This window comes from Miniopterus natalensis, chromosome 1 (assembly GCF_054644295.1).
Source record: "Miniopterus natalensis isolate mMinNat1 chromosome 1, mMinNat1.hap1, whole genome shotgun sequence".
Lineage (NCBI taxonomy): Eukaryota > Metazoa > Chordata > Mammalia > Chiroptera > Miniopteridae > Miniopterus > Miniopterus natalensis.
This window is the reverse complement of record NC_142081.1, coordinates 4,650,116-4,670,893: the sequence shown is the minus strand read 5'-3', so window position 1 is coordinate 4,670,893 and position 20,778 is coordinate 4,650,116. Positions and strand designations below refer to the sequence as shown.

General features: G+C 61.6%; 1 protein-coding gene across 1 annotated transcript in view; it reads right to left on the bottom strand.

The window, feature by feature from the left end:
* The window catches only part of CCDC85C (coiled-coil domain containing 85C), a 66,640-nt gene continuing 45,862 nt past the window's right edge, over positions 1–20,778 (bottom strand). The window contains exons 2-6 of the mRNA XM_087818299.1: positions 13,533–13,606; positions 4,681–4,788; positions 2,492–2,587; positions 1,733–1,831; positions 1–1,035 (exon numbers count right to left, since the gene is read on the bottom strand). Coding sequence (XP_087674425.1) covers positions 946–1,035; positions 1,733–1,831; positions 2,492–2,587; positions 4,681–4,788; positions 13,533–13,606 — 467 coding nt within the window. The 3' untranslated portion in view covers positions 1–945. The remainder of the gene's footprint in view (positions 1,036–1,732; positions 1,832–2,491; positions 2,588–4,680; positions 4,789–13,532; positions 13,607–20,778) is intronic.

The window sequence follows — 20,778 nt, the reverse complement described above, 5'->3', positions numbered from 1 at the left end:
GCTCTGCGACCTCACTTTGCACCAGGGGCCCAGAGAGACTGAGTGACTTGCTGAAGGTCACGCAGCAAATTAAAGCCAGAGCCAAGTCAGGCTCCTTTCAAGGAGGGCAGAACTCCTGTCACTGCGGCCACACAGCTCTGTCTGCAGTGACCGAGGATGGAGCCAGGCTCAGGTAGACACTACAGTGGACCAGGGGCCCAGCTGTGACCCAGTGCTACCCATCTGGAGAGGGATACGTACAGCTCAGCCCGGGTACTCTGCACTCGGCCTTCCTGTGTTCCTGGCCCATCACGTGAACCATGGAAACAGAGATGCCTCAGGCACTGGTCCCAAAAAGATAGGGCACACCTAGCACAGGGCAAGGTGACAATGAAGGGGGAAAGGGTGAACTCTAAAATCAAACGGCAGCTGGCAGCAGGGACTGGGCACGGGCCGAAGGAAGGGCCTCAGGAGCCTCCCTGTCCATGGCTCACGGGACTCGGTGCTTGGGGAGCCAGCGTTCAGGCCATAGCAGGTGGATGGAAAGTGGAGCCCCTGCGCTGAGTCAGCTGCCAGGGGCCTTTGTCCAGTGCCCGGGCAGCCAGGTGATGGAGGGCTTGATGAGGTGCTGGGCACAGCCTGGCACGGTCCCTGGGCCGGGCGTCTCAAAGCAGCCGTCCGCTCTCACCCAGGGAGCCTGAAGCCTGGGCCCAGGGTGAGGGTGAGGCTGTCGGGGCCCCTGTGCTGCAGGGGACAGCGGGTGGCTTCTCGCCTTCCCAGTTTGCTGGTGTGAGATGTGGGAGATGGAGGCCTGGCCAGCAGGGGGCGCACCACGGCCGCTGAGCCACAGCAGGCAGCATCCTATGTACAATTCATCACAGAAGAAGATAGCAGCTCGGCCAGAGGGCCTGCTGCTCCCCCTCGGGGGCCCCGGGCAGGGTCAGTCCATGTCCACGGAGGAAAGGCCTACAAAGGCCCCTTGAACTGGTTCCCAGACAGGTGCTGCCGGATGGAGGGCTTGGAGCTGGCGGCGTCTCCCAGCTTTCTCCAGACCACCTGTGAGAGACACAAGCTGTGAGCGCAGGACCCACCCCGAGCCCGCCCGCTGGCCTGTGCACACCCCCCCAGAGCCACGGGGCCAGGAGGGGAAACAGGCCACATGAAGCGCAGAGACGCTCAGACCAGGTCTTTGCACGTCCATCCTCATGGCCACACCTGCCATCCTGAGCAGGTCACCACTGGGCTGTGGGCTCGGTCTCCCATGGACTCAGAAGGCAGCATAGGAAGGGGTTTCGGAACACCCCACCCCATGGGAGGCCCTGCTTCAGTCCCTGTGAGCCACCCTTCCCTCTGGCTCCTACAAGGGCTCCGAGAGGACGTGTTGGTGAGGTGGGTCGGGGTGAGGCTCTCCTTCCTGGGCAGACCCAGAGGCGGCCCAGCTTCCGGAAGCAAAGGCAGCCCCAGCCCCGCAGGCCCACAGGGAGCAGGGGTGCGACCTGCACCTCTGGTCTAAGCACCACCTGTGTGGCCAGCGGTCACCGGGCCACCACCCAGCTGGGAGGCCAGGAGCCAGACACCTGGGACTGGGGCTGAGGGGCGGGACATGAGGGGTAAACAAGACCAGTCCTGGGGGCAGAGGCACATTCCCAAATGGAGAGACACACAGATCCCATTCTCAGTGGGGAGAAAGGGGGACAGGCTCCAGCGCCCCCTCCCAGCCCCCCAGGGGCCTCCGGCCCGGGAGGCGCCTCACGTTGCACATCTCCCGGACGATGGCCTTCTCCTTCTCGCTCAAGTCCTCCTCGCAGCTGTCCTGGAGCTGCCGGTCCAGGTTCTCATGCACCTCCAGGACCTGCAGGGAGCAGGGCCAGGGTCAAGGGCGTGGAGAGGCCTGAGGGGTAGATCATCCCTCCCCACTCTGTGTCCTCTCCTCCCGCCCCACATAGGAAGCAGTACTCCCACGTTACCACTGGGAGCAGAGCTGAGGACGCGTCACCTGGGAGCAGGGGCCACCCTAGGACAGGTGGACTCGCTCCTACCCCGGGTCCAGCTTGTGATTAATGAGCAGGAGGGCCGTGGACGGCACCCACTGGTGCACGTGGGCACGTGCACGTGGCAGCCGTGGCGTACACACGAGCTTCTTCAGGACCTGCACCTGGAGGCCCTGAGCAGGGGGCAGCTGCACCTGGAGGAGCGGCTGGGCCCGGGAGGCCCAGGCTTTGGTTCCACCCAGCCCCAGTCCTGCCTGTGGCTCTAATCTTGAGGGAGGGCCAGCTCTTCCCCTCCCCCACGCCTTAGTTTCCCCAGTTACAGGGATGGTGAGTACCAGGCATCTCTGAGCCCCTCCCCCAGAGTGTCCCAGGCAGTCACAGCCACCCAGTCCCCACACAGAGATGACAGCCCCACCCTGCTTCTCAGACACCCCCGGAGAGGAAACACGTGGGGTTCAAGGCCCCACATCCCAGCATCGCACCAGGGATCGGGCTCCTGAGGGAGCGGGCCTGGCCCTCACCTTCATTGCGTGCACGACAGCCTCGGGCTTCTGTCCTGCGGGGCTGTAGCCGGTGGAGGGGGGCGAGGACAGCTCGGGTACCAGGCGGGCGGGGCCCTGTGGGAGGGAATCACCGGGCTTAGCTCACCCTGAATAGACCCAGGTGGCAGCTGCAGGTGTGACCAGCACCGAGTGAGGTCCGTGAGTCGGTGGGGCCAGGGACCCGGCAGGAGGAAGTGGGGGTGGGTGATGGGGAGAGGGGGCAGGTGTGAGGACCAGGCCAGGGTGGAAGGGCAGCACCGGAGCCCCACCACACCCCACAGGCTGCTCCACACGGGCGTGGGGAAGGTCCATCATCCACTGCAAAGAAAGGGGGTGCCGCTCAGAGAGCGCAGAGGCACGGAAGATCGCCTGCGGACCCCAGGCGTTCTGGCTCCAAAGCCCCCTCCAGCTCCCCCAGCTGCCCAGTGGGCGATTCACCCTGACCCTACTCCCCCACGCTGGTGTTCCAAGTCTCTTCCAGCCCTGAGCCCTGCCTCCGGCCTGTCTGGCCACCTGGCCCAGCAAGCATTCTAACTGGCAGTTAGGCACCCAACTCCCAGACGCCTGGGGGAGCAGGCAGGGGATGAGCCAGGCCAGGAGGGGATCCAGTCTCCCAGCACGCTGCCCACCTGTGGCAGAGGCCGAGTGTCTGCCCAGGGCCCCCCAGCTTCTCCCCATAAGGGTCACTGGCCCAGTGGCCAGAGAGCAGGGTGCAGGGCTTCTGCCTCAGGCTGCAAGAAGGACCCTGCACTCAGGGCCCCATGGAAGAAGCTCACAGACAAGGTGGCCTCAAGGATAAAGCCCCCAGGGCCAATAGGAACCAGGTGTTCAGAAGACGCTGGGAGTAGGCCTGAGGGAGAACCAGACAGACCGCCAAGAGTACCCCAGCGAGCATGTGAGCACGGGAGCAGGGAGGAGACCTCTAAGCTGGGGTTCCCCGAGGCCCTGCCCTTCTCTGAGTCTTGGTTTCCTTCCTGTCCATGGGCCCCGATGACTCCTCCAGGGCCCGGGCAGACTCGGTGGGCTTGGCTGAGTGCCACCGCCCTGGGATCGTGCCCACCCAGGCCACGCTGTGCAGAAACCCTCAGGGCCCTGAATTTTCTGCCCGGCAGCCAACCCCCTGCACTCTCCCCACCTGCCCGCCCAGCCTGGACCTGCTGCCGGGGCCTCTCAAGCTCGCCCTACTGCTGGCTCCAAGGAGGCAGGGACCCATGGCCTTGGGGTCTGGGACCCATGGCTGGGCCTGGGTGAGGCTCTGCTGGCTGTGCCTTGAGGCAGGGCCCGACCCACTCTGTGCCTCAGTTTCGTCATCTGAACAAAAACGGTCCCTGTGTCCCAGGGTGTGTGTAGAGCCCTGGACACAGCCCAAAAACTGTTTCACTAATGCCAGCCCAAGCTGCCTGGCCTCTGGTGCCCAGGCCAGGTCTGTCATGTGGGGGAACAGAAAGATCTGGAAACTCTGGGATGGTGGGGCACGTGGAAGGCAGGCCACGCACAGGTGATGACCTGAGGCAGGCTGCACTCCCCCCACCAGCCAGGAGGGGGCGACAGCAACACACGTATGGTCAGGCACTTTCCAGTCCCCAGGTCAAAAAGGGGTTGGGGACAGAGCAGTCCATCCCCGTTAGCCCTCAGAACAGACAGCAGGGCGGGGAGATGAGGAGTGGAGGAGCCACCCATGCGGTGTCACTGGCTTTTCTCATGAAGTGAGTGGACCCTGGGCTGGTCGGAGCCCAGGAGCCCTGTGGGTAACTGAGGTACACAATCCACACACCCGCTCTCAGCTAGAGCCGGGGGCAGTGACTCTCCCAGCCCCACCCCAAGCACCAGCCCCATCTCTCCCCACTGTGACCCAGGCCACTGAGTTGCACGCGGGATGGTGGCTGGGCCTGGGCAGCCGCTCTCGTGGCCTCCAGACACGTCACCCCGAGCTGGGCCTTCACCTCCAACCACCACACTGGGCCCTGACCAAGCCCCGAGGGCCCGGGAGCCCAGGCCCCTTGCTAGAAAGAAGTCCAAGCCTTGACCGCTGCCCTCCCGACCCTGCTCGGCCAGTCTGTCCATGGGCCCCGCAGGTCCCTAGCCAGTCTGAGCCGCCCCCCTCCAATGGAATGTGAACCGAGGATTCCAGAGGGGGGCAGTGGGGCTCTTGGAGGAGCAGCACTTACATTCTGCAGGGCGTCCTGGTAGGAGGGGGGCAGGCTGGAGAGCTGGGACTCCGAGTGGTATGGGGAGAAGCCTTTCCGCAGCGTCCGGAACTCTCCCGAGCCTGCCTGCTGCAGGGGAGAGGGGGGCAGAGGTTAGACATGAAGAGCCTGCCTGCTGCAGGGGAGAGGGGGGCAGAGGTTAGACATGAGGAGCCTGCCTGCTGCAGGGGAGAGGGGGGCAGAGGTTAGACATGAAGAGCCTGCCTGCTGCAGGGGAGAGGGGGGCAGAGGTTAGACGTGAGGAGCCTGCCTGCTGCAGGGGAGGGGGGGAGAGGTTAGACGTGAGGAGCCTGCCTGCTGCAGGGGAGGGGGGGAGAGGTTAGACGTGAGGAGCCTGCCTGCTGCAGGGGAGGGGGGGGAGAGGTTAGACGTGAGGAGCCTGCCCGCTGCAGGGGAGAGGGGGGAGAGGTTAGACATGAGGAGCCTGCCTGCTGCAGGGGAGAGGGGGCAGAGGTTAGACGTGAGGAGCCTGCCTGCTGCAGGGGAGGGGGGGAGAGGTTAGACATGAGGAGCCTGCCTGCTGCAGGGGAGAGGGGGGCAGAGGTTAGACGTGAGGAGCGGGGTGGAGGGGTCTGAGGATGTGCCCCCTCCCCATGGCTCTGGTCTGCTCTGGGCACCTGCCTGGGGGCCCCGGCCACACCTCCCCTCACCCAATGTGGCCCTTTACACCCCATCCTTGCAGGGGCTCCACTTTCTCCCCACTGTGTGCTTCACACACGTTTGTTGAGCAGCTGAATAAACAGGTAAGTGGGTGAGTGAATGGGCCACGGCTCTCCCACCCCTCGGCCTTCGCTCCTCTGCTCCAGCATCCCATCCCTGGGTTCCCCACACCCTTGGCACCCCCTCTTCAGGCCAGAATCCACAGGAAGTCCTGCCTCCCACAGGTGCTGGGCTCGCTGCAGGGTGACCCCTCCTCAATGCTCTGCTCAGGGCACCCGCTGGCCTCCACCACTGCACAGAAGCTCCCAAACGTGGGCCCTGGGTCTCACCCCTCTGTATCCACGGCAACCGGTGCAAGCTGGGCTCATCACTGATGCCAGTGTGTGCTTAGGAGGGAGAGGGGTGATTGAGTGTGTAATGAGTGAACAAATGAATGAACACACATATCTGGTCTTATGTAGTCTTTCAGGGCAAAGCAACCCCCCACCCCTCCCCACAGGGCCGGGGGCTGGGACCAGTAGAGGGAGAGAACCCAAGGGTCATGCTCAATCCCACAAAGGGCCTCTGGTCCAGCTGAGCAGAAGCCTCAGGGCATTTCTGGCCCAAGCACCCTTTCCTACTTCAAAGGACTGAGGGAACTCAGTTGGGCAGATAATATGCAGGGGAATGTCCCATAAATCATGGGGCTATTGAGTTACCCAAACAAACCCTGGAGGGGAGGCCAGCCAGGGCAGGGACCAGGCCAGGGCGCAGGACAGGGTGCGGCAGCCACGTCTGGGAGCCCCTCCTCCTGACCATCACCCTCTCGTGGTGGCCCCCAAAATGTGGCCGGGTTTCACCAGGGAGAGCTTGGCCACCGCCCTGGATCTGAAAATGGGACAGCCATGCCCCCGATCACATTAAGAGGCACTGGAGCCTGCCCCGTCCGTCCGGGTCCAGATCCTGCTCTGAGCTGAGCTGAGCCTCCTCCCAGCTCCTCTGGCCCCGGACCAAATGCGTTCCGAGGCAGCCCGCATGTTGTTACTCAAAACACTGGTGTGTCTCCTCCCTCCTCCCAAATAGTTTCCTTGGGAGGAGGTGTGTGCACCGGGTGGGGGAGTTTTTTAATTAGCAGCACGCAGTTTCCACCCCTGCCTTCAATGATCTTCTGTAAATATTTGCCATCCAGAGAACTTTATTAGCAAGCCTCAGAGCTGGTGGGAAAACGCACAATCTCTCATTAGGGGCAACGTGACTAATGACGCATCGAAATGAAGAACCGTAATTGCACTTAAATCCAAATTAAAATCCTGGTATTTGCCTGGCGGTGCCCTGGAAGAAAGAAATCCCCAGGTTTTCATCACTAAGGGGAAGGGAGCTGAAATGGCCTTCAGGCGGCTGGGCCTGCACCTCGGGGACAGGGGCATGATGCTCCCAGGGGAGGACTCGGGCCGGCCTGCAGTTCCCCTAGCGAGGAGGGGGCTCTGACCCACAGCAGGAGCGGAACGGGATTTCCTGAATCCTTAAACGGGGAGGAAGGCACCCAGGCCTGCAAACACAGCCCCGCCCCATCCAGTGCCCCCCAAGGGCAGCAGGAGCCTCTGGACCAGGAGGGAGAACCAGGAGGCTGCAGGGCCTCCAAGTCCAAAGGACACCGGGGCTCTGTCCAGGGCTGTCACTGCAACGCTGCCCTCTGTGTGAACTTGGGCCACCCCAGGCTCCCTGAGCCTCCGTGGGGCTACAGCTGTGCCCCTAGCCCCCACCTGCCAGGGCTCCTGCTGGCAAAGCTGCAGGAACCCCCTTGGGGGTGCCCCGCCCCATACACCTGGGAGCACTGTCAGAACAGGCCATGGGCAGGATACCCGCCACCTCCCCAGGACCTTGCCCAGGGACCTGGGCCAGCTGGGAGCCACCACTAACTCATGCGGCCTTGGCGACCCCCTCCCAAGGGGCCCTCACTGCAGAGTGGGTGGACACTGACTAGCCCTGTGACCTCACATGCAGGGTGGGTCCAGTGAAAGTAGTGAGAAGGGCCAGGAGGGGACCAAAGTGAGGGGACCCAGAGCAGACAGGGCACCACACAGCACGCAAAGCAGTGCCCGCCCCATCCCACACAGCACGGCACACAAGTCCACCCGCCTGGCAGCTCTACCTGCAGCTGGCTCCTCAGGTGGACGTGGGGGTGGGGCAGCTGGAAGGGAAGAGATGCAGTGTCACCCAGCACACACCAGCCAGGCCCCTCACCTCTGTCCCCTACCCTGGGCACCCATTAGCCCAAAGCCCCCAGGACCTCAGCTTGGCTGGAGTGGTTTTCCCAGGCCACGGTGGGGATGGGGGGTCCCCAAGGCACCTCACAGGAGCCCCACATATGTAACAAGGACTGCCAGAGTCTGCCATACCCTGGCACCAGACACACCCCTATACAGCTCTCCTCGAGGCTCCCACCAGAGGACAGCTGCCCTTTGGGAGAAAAGCAGCCCTTCTGAGAGGCCAGGTGGGGTGCACAGGCCTGCAGACACCCCCAGCCCCCAGCCAGCTTGGAAAGGCCAGGTCGGGACACAGCCCCTCCTGGTCTCTCTCTTCCTTGGGCCCCTCGCAGGAGCAGACAACCAACCAGATTCACTTTAATTTTTTCTTTAATTTTAAGAGAGCACATTTGCAGGCCATTCAGAACCTGGCTGGGGGTCCAGAGTGTTCTAATAAGCACTCAGGCCAGCAGGGAGCCCACGTGCGGTTAGTGAGGGGCCCACATCACTGCCCACGCTGGCCCAGCTCCCTGCTCCCTGCTCCCCGACAGGCCCCACGTCCCAGGTCTGTCGGTGTGTGTACTGCCCGAGGCCTGTGACTGATGGGTAGCATGCAGGCAAGGTCTCATCCATCACAGTGACTGTCACCCCTCGGCAGGCTGCAGGACCTCCAACTTTCAGGGCCTCTGTTTGCTTGCACATAAACTGGGGTCAAGAAGGACACACAGCTGCCAGATGGCCCACAGGTGAGATCACAGTGGCTGACCCACAGCCCTAGTGTTTTCCATGATTTGCCCTTTACTCCTGGGGAAGGCACCTCAAGTGTCCCCATTTTGGAGATGGGAAAACGGAGGCACAGAGAAGTTAAGCCGCTGGCCCCAGGCCACCCAGCTGGTAAGGGGCACTTTGGGGATTTGAACCTGACTCTGGCTTTTATAATTCTGCGCATGGCCTCTTACTATGCTGACTCTCACCCACCGTGGCGTGGCTCACGGTGGACGCCAGTTAAGCCTCCAGCAAAGAGAAAGGTGAAATTCCTACTCTTCCTGCCCCTGTTGCTAGACTGACCATCTGCTCAGATGCAGAAGGAGGGGATTCCTCCCGGCTGAGGGGGGGCGGGACCAGCTCTGATGTTCTAATGCATTTAAAGAGACCCCCGCCCTCGGCAAAGGGGGTGAGGGTGGGACGGCCGACCCCAAACACCAAGCGGGAATGGCCCAGAGCCTACTGACAAGGCAAAATCTCACAGGAGACCCGGGTGAGCAGAGCTGCCACTGCAGAACCGCCAAGGGGGCCAGCGTCTCCAGGGGGCCTGGGCGAGGGGCCCTACCAGCCAGAACAGCCAGTCCTCAGGGACTCAGGGAACAGAACAGAGGTGTCAGGGACGGGCTCAGGTGGTGGCACAGCAGCCCCCGCTCCCCCAGCCTGCATGGTTCAAAACTCAGAGGACAGAGGAGCAGTTCATTCGGGGACAGGAAGGTCCCAGCCACAGGCCAGGTGGCACGGTCTGTCTGACCTTGAACTATCCCAGGTCTTAGGACCAGGAGAAGGTGAGAAGGTGAGCCACTGCCCAAGGTGTCCCCCAGGTGCAGGGTTCCGGTCAGTGTGGCAAGCAATGTAGTGGCCTCACCCTTATCCCCATCTTACAGGTGAGGAAACTGAGGCACTGGAAGAGTCAGGATTTTGCCTAAGACACATGGCGGGTGAGAGCTGCTCAGGGATTCTCCCAGGGCCCAAGGCATCAGGCCAACAGCAGCATAGCTGCAGGCTGAACTGAGTCCCCCTAATTCCTACGTTGATGTCCTAATTCCTAGGACCTCAGAATGTGACCTATTTGGAGATGGGGCTTTATAGAGGCGATCACATTAAAGTGACGTCATCAGGGTGGGTGGGCCCTGATCCAATATCACTGGTGATCTCATAAAAAGGAGAAACTGGGACACAGACACGCACAGAGGGAAGACCTCGTAGAGACACAGGCAGAAGACGGACATCTGCAAGCCAAAGAGAGAGGCCTGGGACAGACCCTCCCTCAGGGCCCTCAGAAGGCACCATCCCTGCCTTGATCTTGAACTTCTGGCCCCCAGAACCATGAGACAACGTGTTTCACTTATTTAAATAGCCTGGTGCGTGGTTCTTTTGTTACAGCAGCCCTAGCAGACTAATACAATCACCCATGCCTGGAAACCTGCTCCACCCAGGCCTCTGTTTCCCCATCTGTGCTTGGTATAAATTCTGGGGTCACTTCCAACCTGAGTGCTCAGCCACCCTGAGCGGCACGGCGCGATGGGGACGCGGGGGTAAGGAAGGGGGCAGGCAGGCTGGGGGCCGTTGAGTCCAGGCCTGGCCCACTGCCTGCGCTCCCCCAGATGGCCGCCTGCTCGCCCAGCGTGAGATGGCACCACGAGCTTCTTGCACTTTTGTGAAGCTGGCTTCTGGACGCACAGAGGCTTCATTTATCAGCCCAGCAGGGGACTTAACGGAGGGAAGGGGGGCGCACAGGCCCAGCGTCAATTACAGCCCCCCCAGCCCAGCACGGCTGGGCACAGAGAAGCCACAGGGAACACAGCGTGAGTGGGGCTCGTGCGGAATCATCGCAGAGGAAGCAGCTGTGTTGATGAAATTTTAAAGCTGACAAGAGAGAGAAAATACGCGCTGCAATCCAGTCATTTAGTCTGTGAGCACTCCGCACATTTTTAATTAAAGCTATTTCGGAGTTAAATGGAGGCCATGGGGGGAGGGGTGGGGCAGTGGGAAGTGGGGATCCACAGAGGCCCTCTGCCCTCCCACTCAAACCCCAAAGCCACATCCCCTTAAGATAGTTCAAAGAATAATATTGCTCTCCCCGGCGCTCTGCCAACAGGCGGATTCCTCACTTTGCAGAGCTGGGGATTTCTGTGCAATTTGATTTCAGTGACAGGACGGAAGGGCCAGAATCATAAAATCTCAGAGGCCAGGGCTCATGAGGTCAAGGCCAGAATCCCCCCCAACAGCAGCAGTTTCTTCAAGGTTCCCAAACATAGTCAGACATCCTTCACTTAATTGCCTCCAGAGATGATACACTCACTACCTTACAAGCAGCTCTCCCTTGGTTAAGCAGACCTTCCCCAGTCTGGGCAAGAACCGACCTCCCCTCTTGGCCTAGGAGTCTGGGTGGGGGCGCAGCCAGGGGTTCCCCAAGGTGCATCTGCTCAGTCCACCTACGATGAGCCTTAAAGAAGCGGCTCTGACCACTCAGACACTGCAGCCTAGTCCTCGAGTAGCTGACAGTCCAGCAGGGGCGGGGGCCAGGCTTCCCAAAGGAGGGGCCCAAAAACTATCTGCAAGTGTGGGCAGCCCATGGGGCTGAAAGCTCAGAACAAGGGCCACGCCACTTGAGGGGGGGAAGGAAAGTCTACTGGCAGGAGGCCACGCCTGGGCCGAGCCACGACTCGCAGGAGGCCAAGAGGACGAAGGCTAAGTAAATCCCATCTTCCCTGGGCCACCGTGGGCCAGGTCCTGGCCATGGGCTCTCCCCACCTCTGCTGTCCTCCAGCAGCCCCCTTGTGCACTTGAGTCCTGCTGGGTGGGACAAGGGGGTGGTCAGGCAGGGATGAAAGTGAGGCTGGACAGCGAGCTCCCTGAGGGCAAGCCTCTGCCAGGTCCCCCGGCTCCCCCGGGGCCACGCACACAGCAGGTGATCACTTTCACACGGAGGGTCCATTGTGCAGGTGAGCAAACAGAGCCTGGGAGGCAGGAAGTGGTCTGAGGACCTTTATGTGCCATCTGAGCCCCCAGGAATCCAAAGGCAGGCCAGGTGTGACATGCCACCGGGAAATCCTCCTCTCACTGTCTCTCCATCTCTTATTTCTCCTGTGTGGCCTAGAACACCAGCGCCCTCCTCCAGGGCCAGCGACACCGCCCACCCTCAAGGCCAAGTGAGGGCAGAGCAGGTGGCAGGGGCAGCAGGAGCCCCATCCCTGACCCCGGAGATGCTCTGATGACACCGCCGGCTCCAGGCTGCTTGTGCCGATTACAGGTCGGGGGCCAGGCGAGGGCAGGCGGGCTCACGATGCACCAGCAGGGCCAAGGCCCCAGCACCACGCAGCTGCCCCCTTCCTGACACCCGCTCACTGAGGGACCCTGAGCCAGACCCGGGCCCACCAGCAGAGTCCCTGCTGAGGAAGAGCCGAGGATAGGACCTGAATGGCCGCCCCCATGACACGCACAGGCCCACCCAGCTGCCGCCAGAGCAGCTCAGCTTCACAGGCTTCTTTCAGGAAGAGAGAAAGTGACACTTGGAACCTTCCGCTCTGGGTGGTCCCTGAGTCCCCAGCACCTCTCCCCTTCCAGCGATGAGCAAGCAAAAGCAGGTTCATGTCCCTGAGCCCCAATCTACCTGCCTGCAGCCAGCAAGCAAGCCTGGGTTTGGGCGGGGGTCTGCAGCCCCCATCTGACGATGTCTGTGCCCAGCATGCCTGGCACATCCACGAACCCACCGCCCTAGGCTTCCCCACCAGTCTTGGTCCTGGCCTCCATCCCGCTGCACAGTGGCTGGGCCGCTCCCTCCCCTCCGTGCTGGCCGGGCACCTGCTCCCAGGCACTGGCCCTGAGCCCTAGGGCTGCCCTGTCACCCCGGAGTCCCCCGCATCACTTCCACCATGGCTCCCACGGCCCACCCTACACCCCACAGCCGACCCAGGTCAGGTCCACATGGAGTATGGGTCTAAGGAGCCCCAGCCCACAGCCAGGTAAGACCCCAGCCCCTCCCTGCCCTCAGCAGCCCAGAGCCAACACAATGCAGAACCTAAAACCGCCACATAAAGTTACAAAACCAGCCTTGCAATTCAATGCCTGGCCGGACACCTGAGTGTGGGGGTGGAGGCCGTGGGGGTGGAGGGGTGAGGGGGAACCCAAGCCTGAACCATGTACTGTGCCAGGTCCTGCTGGGCTGCAGGGACTGTCCAAGAGGCCCACGCAGGGGTAAGGCTTGGGGGCTGTGCTCCATGCTTGGGCCATGAGCCCCCAAGCCGCCCAGCAGGCAGAGGTGCCGAGGGGCTTCCTGAGTGGGGCAGTGGCACCAAGCCCGCCGCTCACCTAGCAACAGAGCCAGGCAGCTAAGCACACACCCCTCCCCCGGGGCTGGTTCCCAGAGAAACGCTCTGGGCATCCCAGCCAGTTGGCCACTTATGGACCAGGAGTGTCCACAGGGAGGGGAGGGTGAGACTAAGCCAAGGATGGGCACAAGGGACAGAGAGGCTAGAGGGGTCAGCCAAGCCAGCCAGCCCCCAGGACCCCAGTCAGGACGGACCACAGCCCCTGGCCCAGCAGAAAAGGCCCCTCCTGTTGGCAGACAGGCCCCGCCCTGCTCTGCCTCTCACCCTGCTCTGCCCTCACTGAGTCTCTAACCGGTTGTCCCTGTGCTGGGGACCCTGTGCTGGGGACGTGCTGGAGATGAGACGTGACTTCATCTGTCTGTGGCACCGGCCACGCCCAGGATGGAGAAAGATGGCCCCAGCCTCGGGAGGACTGGGTGTGGCAGGGGCAGGGAGGTATCCACGTGGGTCTGAGTGAAGCGTGCCAGCCCACCTCTGGGGCCTTCACTTGTCTGCCAGGGGGCAAAGCAGCCATCTCCTCAGCAACTGTGTGTCCACACCATCTCTGGGACAGGCCCAGTGTGGCCCCCAAGGAGCTCGAAGTCCACTGGGGGACAGACAGTGAAAGGATGTGACGGAGGGACCCCAGGCTACGGAGCATTAGGTGCCGGAGTTCCAGGATGTGATCTGGGGTGGGAGTGGCAGGCTGGTGGGAGGATACAGATGTGAAGGGGGCAGGAGCCCAGGTGGGCTGGGAGGGGCGGGCACGGGGGCGGTGGGTGGGTGGAAGGCTCACACTGGCCCCCCGGGACGCAGTACGTACACCCCTGCGTTCCGCCCACAGCCAGCCTACCTGCGTGAGGAGCTTGTCACCCTCCAGCAGCTTCACCTTGGTCTCCAGCTGTCGGATGTAGGTGGACGAGGGATCTGTAACAATACAAAGGGGCACAGGAACCATCAGCCTCGGTCTCCAGTGGGAGAGCTCCCTCCCCACCCTCCCTGGGCAGAAAGAGAAGGGCTCCTTCCCCAGCTTGTCCTGGGCTGATTCCTTCAGCCTCAGCAATGCTCCAGGTCCAAAAACGTCCTCATAAACACCCCTGCTAAGTCCCTCACACCCATGGGCAGCCCACCCCAGGGGCAGCCCACCCCAGGGCCTGGGGTCCAGGTGGGGAAACTAAGGCTCCTAATCCTGCCCGCTCAGCACCTGGGACCCACCTGCCCTGCTGCACCATGCCCGATGCACAGAATTCTACAAATAATGTGTGCAGCGGGCACAGATGCAGCCCTCCGGCAGCACCCAAGCTTCCCTGCAGGACTCTCACCAATGAGAGCTGTCGGCAACCAGGCCAGTGACACACCCCAACCACGTCCCCAGTTTCTGAATGCAGCAGGGGGTGAGATGCACCCTCCCTCACCACACTGGCCCCCTTTTACAATCATATCAGGAAACTCCCCACCCTGCCACCCAGAGCCTGGCCCCGCCACAGCCCCACAGTCAGAGGAGGAAGGTGATGACAGAGCCGCTGCAGGCCAACCAGCGAGGAAGGAGCCTACCTGGGTGGGGGCCAAGAGGCAACCCAAGGCAGAGGGGCCGGGGGAGGGAGGTGGAACTCAGGGCAGGGAAGGTTAGCGCAGGGGGGCAAGGAGGGAGTCAGACATCACAGGCCACCTCCCCCAGGGTGGTCAGTAGCCACCTAGTAAGGGACCATCTGTGCGCCTCTTGTCCACATGAGCATCTCTCCAGAGCTCACACGGCCCAGATGCCAGCCTGGACCCCATGCACCCCGAGGCCAGTCACTGCTCCCCAGCAGGACACAGGGTCTTCCCAGGTCACACCACTGACCCTTTATCTCAGAAGGCACCAGGCCTTCAACTAATGCCAGCTCCAAAATGCCTCACAACCACAGCCTCAGGGGACGCAGGGACCCAGGGAACAGACCCCACTGGCCTTTTCACATTCCTGGGTGGGCAAAAGTGGCTTGGGTGCTGCCGGAGGGCAAGCTAGACTGTCATGCATGCCCCGTGGGAATAATGAAGCATCTGCCCAACCCCATGGCACTACTTGGTGAGCCTGGCAACCTCACAAATGACATGACTGTCCCCCATTGGTGCCCTGCAGGACTGGGGCAGCCCTCTCCCCAGAATGTCGTGACCTTCCTGCAGCAGAGCATGGCCCAGGCCCCAAGAGCTCCTGCCTATCAGCAGGGCCGCACCCGGAGGCTGCCCCAGTTATGAGGCAGCTTCCTGCAGAGGTGCCGTGTGCCCCTCAACCTGCCTCTTTGTTTCCTGAGCACAAGGAAGGACCCTCAGGAGCCCCAGCCAGCCAGCCCTGGCCAGGCCAGGGAGCATCTGCATTTTTTTAAGTACTGGGCCCAACCCTGGGCAGGAATGGAGGTGGCCAGCCCTACCCAGTCACTTCGGGGGAACAGCAGAGCCAACTCCTCCCACTCCATCCACACCAGTCACCTCTCAGGAATTCGGAGCCTGAGAGGAGTGGCTCCCAGCCAGGCCAGCCCACACAAGCTCCAGGGATGACACCGGTGACCATGGGCCAGCTCTGCTGGGGAGCCAGCCCTGTGAGGGCCGGCTGCTCCCCACACTGGCGTTGCCTCACCCCCGCTGCGGGGGGCTCCCTCGGACCGCCAAGGAATCAGGGATCAGAGAGGTAAAGTGGCTTGTCCACAGCACAGTGCACGCGGCATGGAGGTGAGATCGGACGCCAGGCAGGGACTCCAGAGGCCGCCCCACTGGGACCCCTGCGCACACCCGGCACTGGGAAGACCCCCCGCCGGGGCATCAGTCTCTGGCTGCGGCTGGAAAAAGGCCTTGCTCTCCCCTTCTTTGGCCCGTGGTCACTACAGACAGCGCCCCTGCCTGCCCGCAGCCTCAATTACTCATCAGTGACCCCAAATTGATAAGCAGTTCCCAAGTCCCTTCCCACATTCCACCCAGGCAAACAGGCCGATGGGAAAGGCCTCACTGTTCAGGGTGTGCTGGACACAGGGAGGAAACGGGGGTACAGCCAGGGCTCCCCAACCCTGTGTGTCCTCTGCACGCTATTAGCAGGAGGGTTCCCCAGAACACCAACTGGGAACCAAGGGACAAGACAGACTCCAAAGCCCTCCCAGCTCTCTCATCTGTACAAGTTAAGACCGGGAGGCCCAGCGTGGTCTCCCCCTAGGTAGGGAGGGAGGACCCACCCCCCACCCATGTGATACATGGCAGCTCCTGCGCCTGGCAAGGGTCCAGCAGGCATTGTCCCATTTTCCAGACGAGGCCAAGAGGAACACAATGTCCCCACTGGCTGGTGGTCGAGCAGAGGGGCCCAGGGCCCAACGTTCTAGCCCCTCTCCTCAGCACCCACGTCCACCACCACCCCGAAGGCTAGGGCTCAGGGCCCCACGCCTGGTCGCTCCGAGCACCACACCGTTGACAAAAGCTGGCAGAAGCTTCCAGAAAGAAGACGCGGTTCTTGGTCAAGCCTCACTCTGGGACGCTCCACGACTGCCCAGGCTTTGGCTGCAGCCGCACACCAGCCGCCCTGCTCCCCGAAGCCCCCACCACGGGATCGTGGGTCCAGGCGGAGCCCTGTGCTCAGGAAAGGGACTGCCAGCTGAGCCTGGGGGGTCCCTAACTCACACAGCCCCACACAGCCACAGAGCCTTCGGGTGGCAGGCACGCTGTCCACCCACAGTGTCCAGGCTACTGGGGACGGTGCTGCCTCTCGGCCATTCCCATGGGGTGGCGGTCAGGAGCTGCCCGCATTTCCTTCTACATCTGACAGGTGGAGTCAGAGACTGGCACACAGTCAGCCGACCTACCAACGAGCCTCAGTGTACTCGCTGGGCATCGGGTGGGAGGGACAGGCCATTGCTCCTGTCTGAGCCAGCCATCCCCTCAGCCTCAGCCCAGAGGCAGGTCCAACTCCCAGCTCCCAGGACAGCAGTGAGGAAAAAAGAGTGGTGACAGAGCGAGCCCCAGGAGAGGGACACAGGCCATCACACCTCCCACAGGTGACAACACCCCACCAGCCCACTGCCAGCACCAGGCCTTGGGTCCACAGTCCGCACGCAGGCCAGCTGTCCTCCCTGACTGACCACACGTGGGCACAGACCCAAGGCCACGTCCATGGCCCCAGACCAAGACGCAGACCCCACTCCACCCGTTTGCCTCAAACCCCGGAGTAGCCGCAGAGATCAAAGCACACTTCAGGCCACCGGGTGTGTGGGTTTTCATTTGAATTTCAAAAGAACAATATGAGAGTCTGAAAACATTTTAAATCATCCGGTAATTCCAGTGGCATCTATCCTAAAGAATTAATTTCAATTATGAAGACTGCAGACAGTGTCACAGTGTCACCATGGCCAAAACTGGAAATAACCGTGTCCAGCAGGAGCAGCCTCACACCCTGTCATCGTTCGAATGACAATGTGAAAAACACTTAAACGCCAACGGAAAGAACTGGACACAAAATTACCTGAGTAAATGCTGCAACACTTAACAAATCTATGCATATAAATAAACTCAGGAGGAAGCACATGGAAATACTGGCCGTGCTGTGGTTTCCATGGGGGAATGAGAGATTTCATTTTTTAATTCACGCCATTTCTTGTTCACCTTCAAATAGTCGACTTCAAGGAGAGGGAGAAATCTTTCTTTTATAAAAAGGAGGGATTAAATTATTGCACCTTCACATTGCACAGCCAGCCGTTGACATCACTTAAATTTTTAATCCAAGGGAGGCAGAAGGGTAGCTGGCAGGGTGGCTGGACAGCAGGCTCAACCAGCCACCCTCTGCCTGCTTCTCCCAGATCCGGTCTGGACGCCTCTCCTGAGGCCCAGCCCCAAGCCTGCCTGTTCCCGCAGTTTCACAGGGATCCAGGCTGCCCCCTGCAAGTCCCAGATGAGCCTTCCCTGTCACACTGGACCCTGTCCCCACACTCAGCTAGATGCACACTGCCGGAGGCCAGAGAGCAGGTGCCCTGAAAAGGGGAAGAATGGAGCACAGTGGACCTGTAGGGATGGGGGTGGGGAGGGCTGGGAGGGAAGGAGCCCGAGGAAGGGCCTGCACCCAGGAAGGCCGAGCCTTCCCAGCAGCCTTGGGCAACTCGTGATCCCACCGGGCGCCTCTGAGCCCCAGCCTCTTGGAGTCGAGCGTGTAATTAAATTAATCCCAGGGTTTGCAGTAATGAGGAGCCTCGAGGAAGGGAAGCGTCATTTCCCGGTTTCGCTGCTTGCAGGGAAGAGGAGGGGGGTGACTACAAAAGGGGCTCCAGGCTGGGCTGGGCTGGCCAAGGCATCTGCTCAGACCTTCCTTCCCCTCACCCGCCCTGGGCTCACTGGACCAATTCTGGGGGGTTCACAATGCAGCTTCAACTGGGGGGGAATATGCAACATGCTCGCTTCCAGGAGCCATCAGCAGTCCTTGCCTCACCCCTCCTCGCAGACCCTCTGTGCAGCCAAGGCAGGCAGGAGTCCCCAGTCTGCAGGGTCTGGGCCCCCTCCCCACTGGCACTGTTCAGGTCCAGCCCAGGAGCCCTGTGCTGAGTCCTGGTGCTGACCATCAGGGACACACCCTGCCTCCTCGAGGGCGGTGAGGCAGGGGCTAGGCCCCATCTCCTCCCCTCCTGGCCTGATTTCCTCCCTGGCTAGGCAGTCCCTCTCCAGCCTCACCTTCAGTCCAAACTAAGAATTTGGGGGCCAGAGGCCGCATCTGGTCACCCTTGTAGCCTCTTCACCTAGCTCACCTCTCAGCAGGTAAGCAGGTCCTCAGAAAAAGACCGAGGACCTAGCAGGAATTCATCCTGCTGAGTGGGTCGGGCCAGTTTCCCAAAGAGCTGGCTCTAAATCCTACTCACTCCCAGCAGCAGCTACAATGAGAGGAAGGAGCAGCAGCCTGGGACAGTGACAGTGACAGTGACCTCCCTCACCAGCTCTGCACACTGCTGTCTCAATGACCTCGCCAGGAGCTCACATCTTAGCTTGGGTGAGACCGGACTCAAGCGCAAGCAGGAGGGAACCCGGGGAGCCCAGGTGGGGGTGGAGAGATGACAGGGGGTGTCAATCCGCTGGGAGCTCGGGGGTCTCAGGGTTACTCGCCTGTCCAAGGCCTCGCTGGTGGGGGCTGCTCCCAATGGAAAGGGGTGGTGATGCCACAGCCCCCCCAACCTGGAGAACAGACAGGAAAAGCCCCCAGACAGAGCTGCAGGTGCCGGCAGGTGAAATGAGTGGTGGGCACGGAAGCAGTAAGTGCCTCTGAGACAAGGGCAGGGTGCCACAGCTCGGGAGACAGTGGTTTTCCCTCTGCACAGGCGAAGTGGAGGCTGGGGGGGGGGGCTGTCATAGTGACACATGCTGACACACAGTGACACACAGGTCCTGACTCTCCAGCTGCTGCCCCTCCAGGGTCCCCACCAGCCCTGCCTCCCTTCCAGCCCCTTCCCACCGAGCACAGTCCCCACAAGGTCCTCACAAGGTCACAGGCTTGGTGGCAGGTCGTTAGCAGCAGACCAGGCCACACCACGCCTTGGGCTCCTCTACGGGGCTCTGCCGAGATGGCTGCCATGTCCACGAGGACGCTTGGCTGGCTAATTCCCTTCTCCTTCCACTTCATTAGCAGGGGTCGGCGGCAGCGACCCAGCGATGGCTCCATGGGGCTGGCCACCCTCTTCACGCAGGGTCCCTGCCCTCCCTGCCCCACAGGGTGGAAACAGCTCCGAGAGCTCCTGCTTCCTCGGCTTCTCTCCTTTCTCCCCCTTCCAGGACTCACCCTGAGGGGCAGGCAAGTGCCCCCACATGCCTGAGGGTCAGGAACTCGAAATCGAGCAGGGCAGAGACACCCCCGCTCTGCCTGCCTCCCGGTGGGGGAGCTGTCACCCCGAACACAGCAAGCTGCTCTTCCCGCAGGTGACCTCAGACCCTTCAGCCCCTACGGGGAGGCACCGCCATCCCGCCACGGGCATAGAAATGAGGAGGAGCGATGACCGAGTCCCACAGGCCGGGGCCAGCCTGGAGGACCAACCACAGGGCACTGTGACCAGCCCTGGGCACCAGGGACACTGTTATGGTCAGAATGTCTGTGCCCCCCCAAATCCATGTGTTGAAACCTAATGCCCACTGTGATGGTATTAGGAGGTGGGGTCTTGGGAGATATTTCAGGCATGAGGGTGAAGCCCTCAGGAGTGAGATTAGTGCTTTTATAAAAGACCCCAGAGAGCTCTCGTCCCTTCCACCAAGTGGGGACGCAGTGGGGAGACGCCAGCTCTGAACCAGGAATCGGACCTTCACCAGACACCGAACCTGCCAGCCTGCTGATCTCAGACTTTCAGTCTCCGGAACTTCGTAAGGAAACATCTGCTGTTTATAAGCAGCCAGAACAAACTAAGTGAGTGGGACCACGGATAACACGCACACTTAGCGAGCGCCAGCGGTGTGCCTTCCACACAGTTGTCATCTCCCTGAGAGGGGGCGACCGGCCCCGTTTACAGATGAAGAAACAGCGGCTCAGGGAGGACACGTGATGCTGTGGACCAGGCAGTGGTGCAGCGGCCCTCCTCCCCCCAGGCAGCCGTGCCCTCCCCCTAACTCAGTGCAGCCCTGGACAGAGACGGCAGGACAGGCCACACTTCCTGCAGAGCCCAGTCCTGCTGGGAAGCAGCTGGACCCTGGCCGGTGCTCAGTCCCCAAGTGGCCCCTGCCCAGAGGCCAGGTTAGCAGGTCTTGGAGCTGGACATTCCTGCTGTCCTCACCTGTGACATACAGGCACATCCAGGTGTCCCTGGCAAGGCCCGGGACACCGATTCACAGAGCCTGCCAATAATCCTGTCTCCTTAAAGGTCTTGGAGGATGTTCCAACCCAAGGCCCACCAACTCCGAGCACACCGGGGGGTCCTGAAGGTCACCACTGACTGAATTCCTACAGAGCAGAAGCCAGGTCTAGAAAGGAGCGTTATCAATTTCATGACAGTCCAGGCTACCAGTGGGGTGTGAGTTCCCCATCGCTAGGGGAAAGCAAGCAGAAGCTGAAAGGCTTCCGCTTGGGCATCCTCTACTGGAATGGAAGCCCCAGGAACACAGAAGGTTCCAGACGTAGCTGTGAG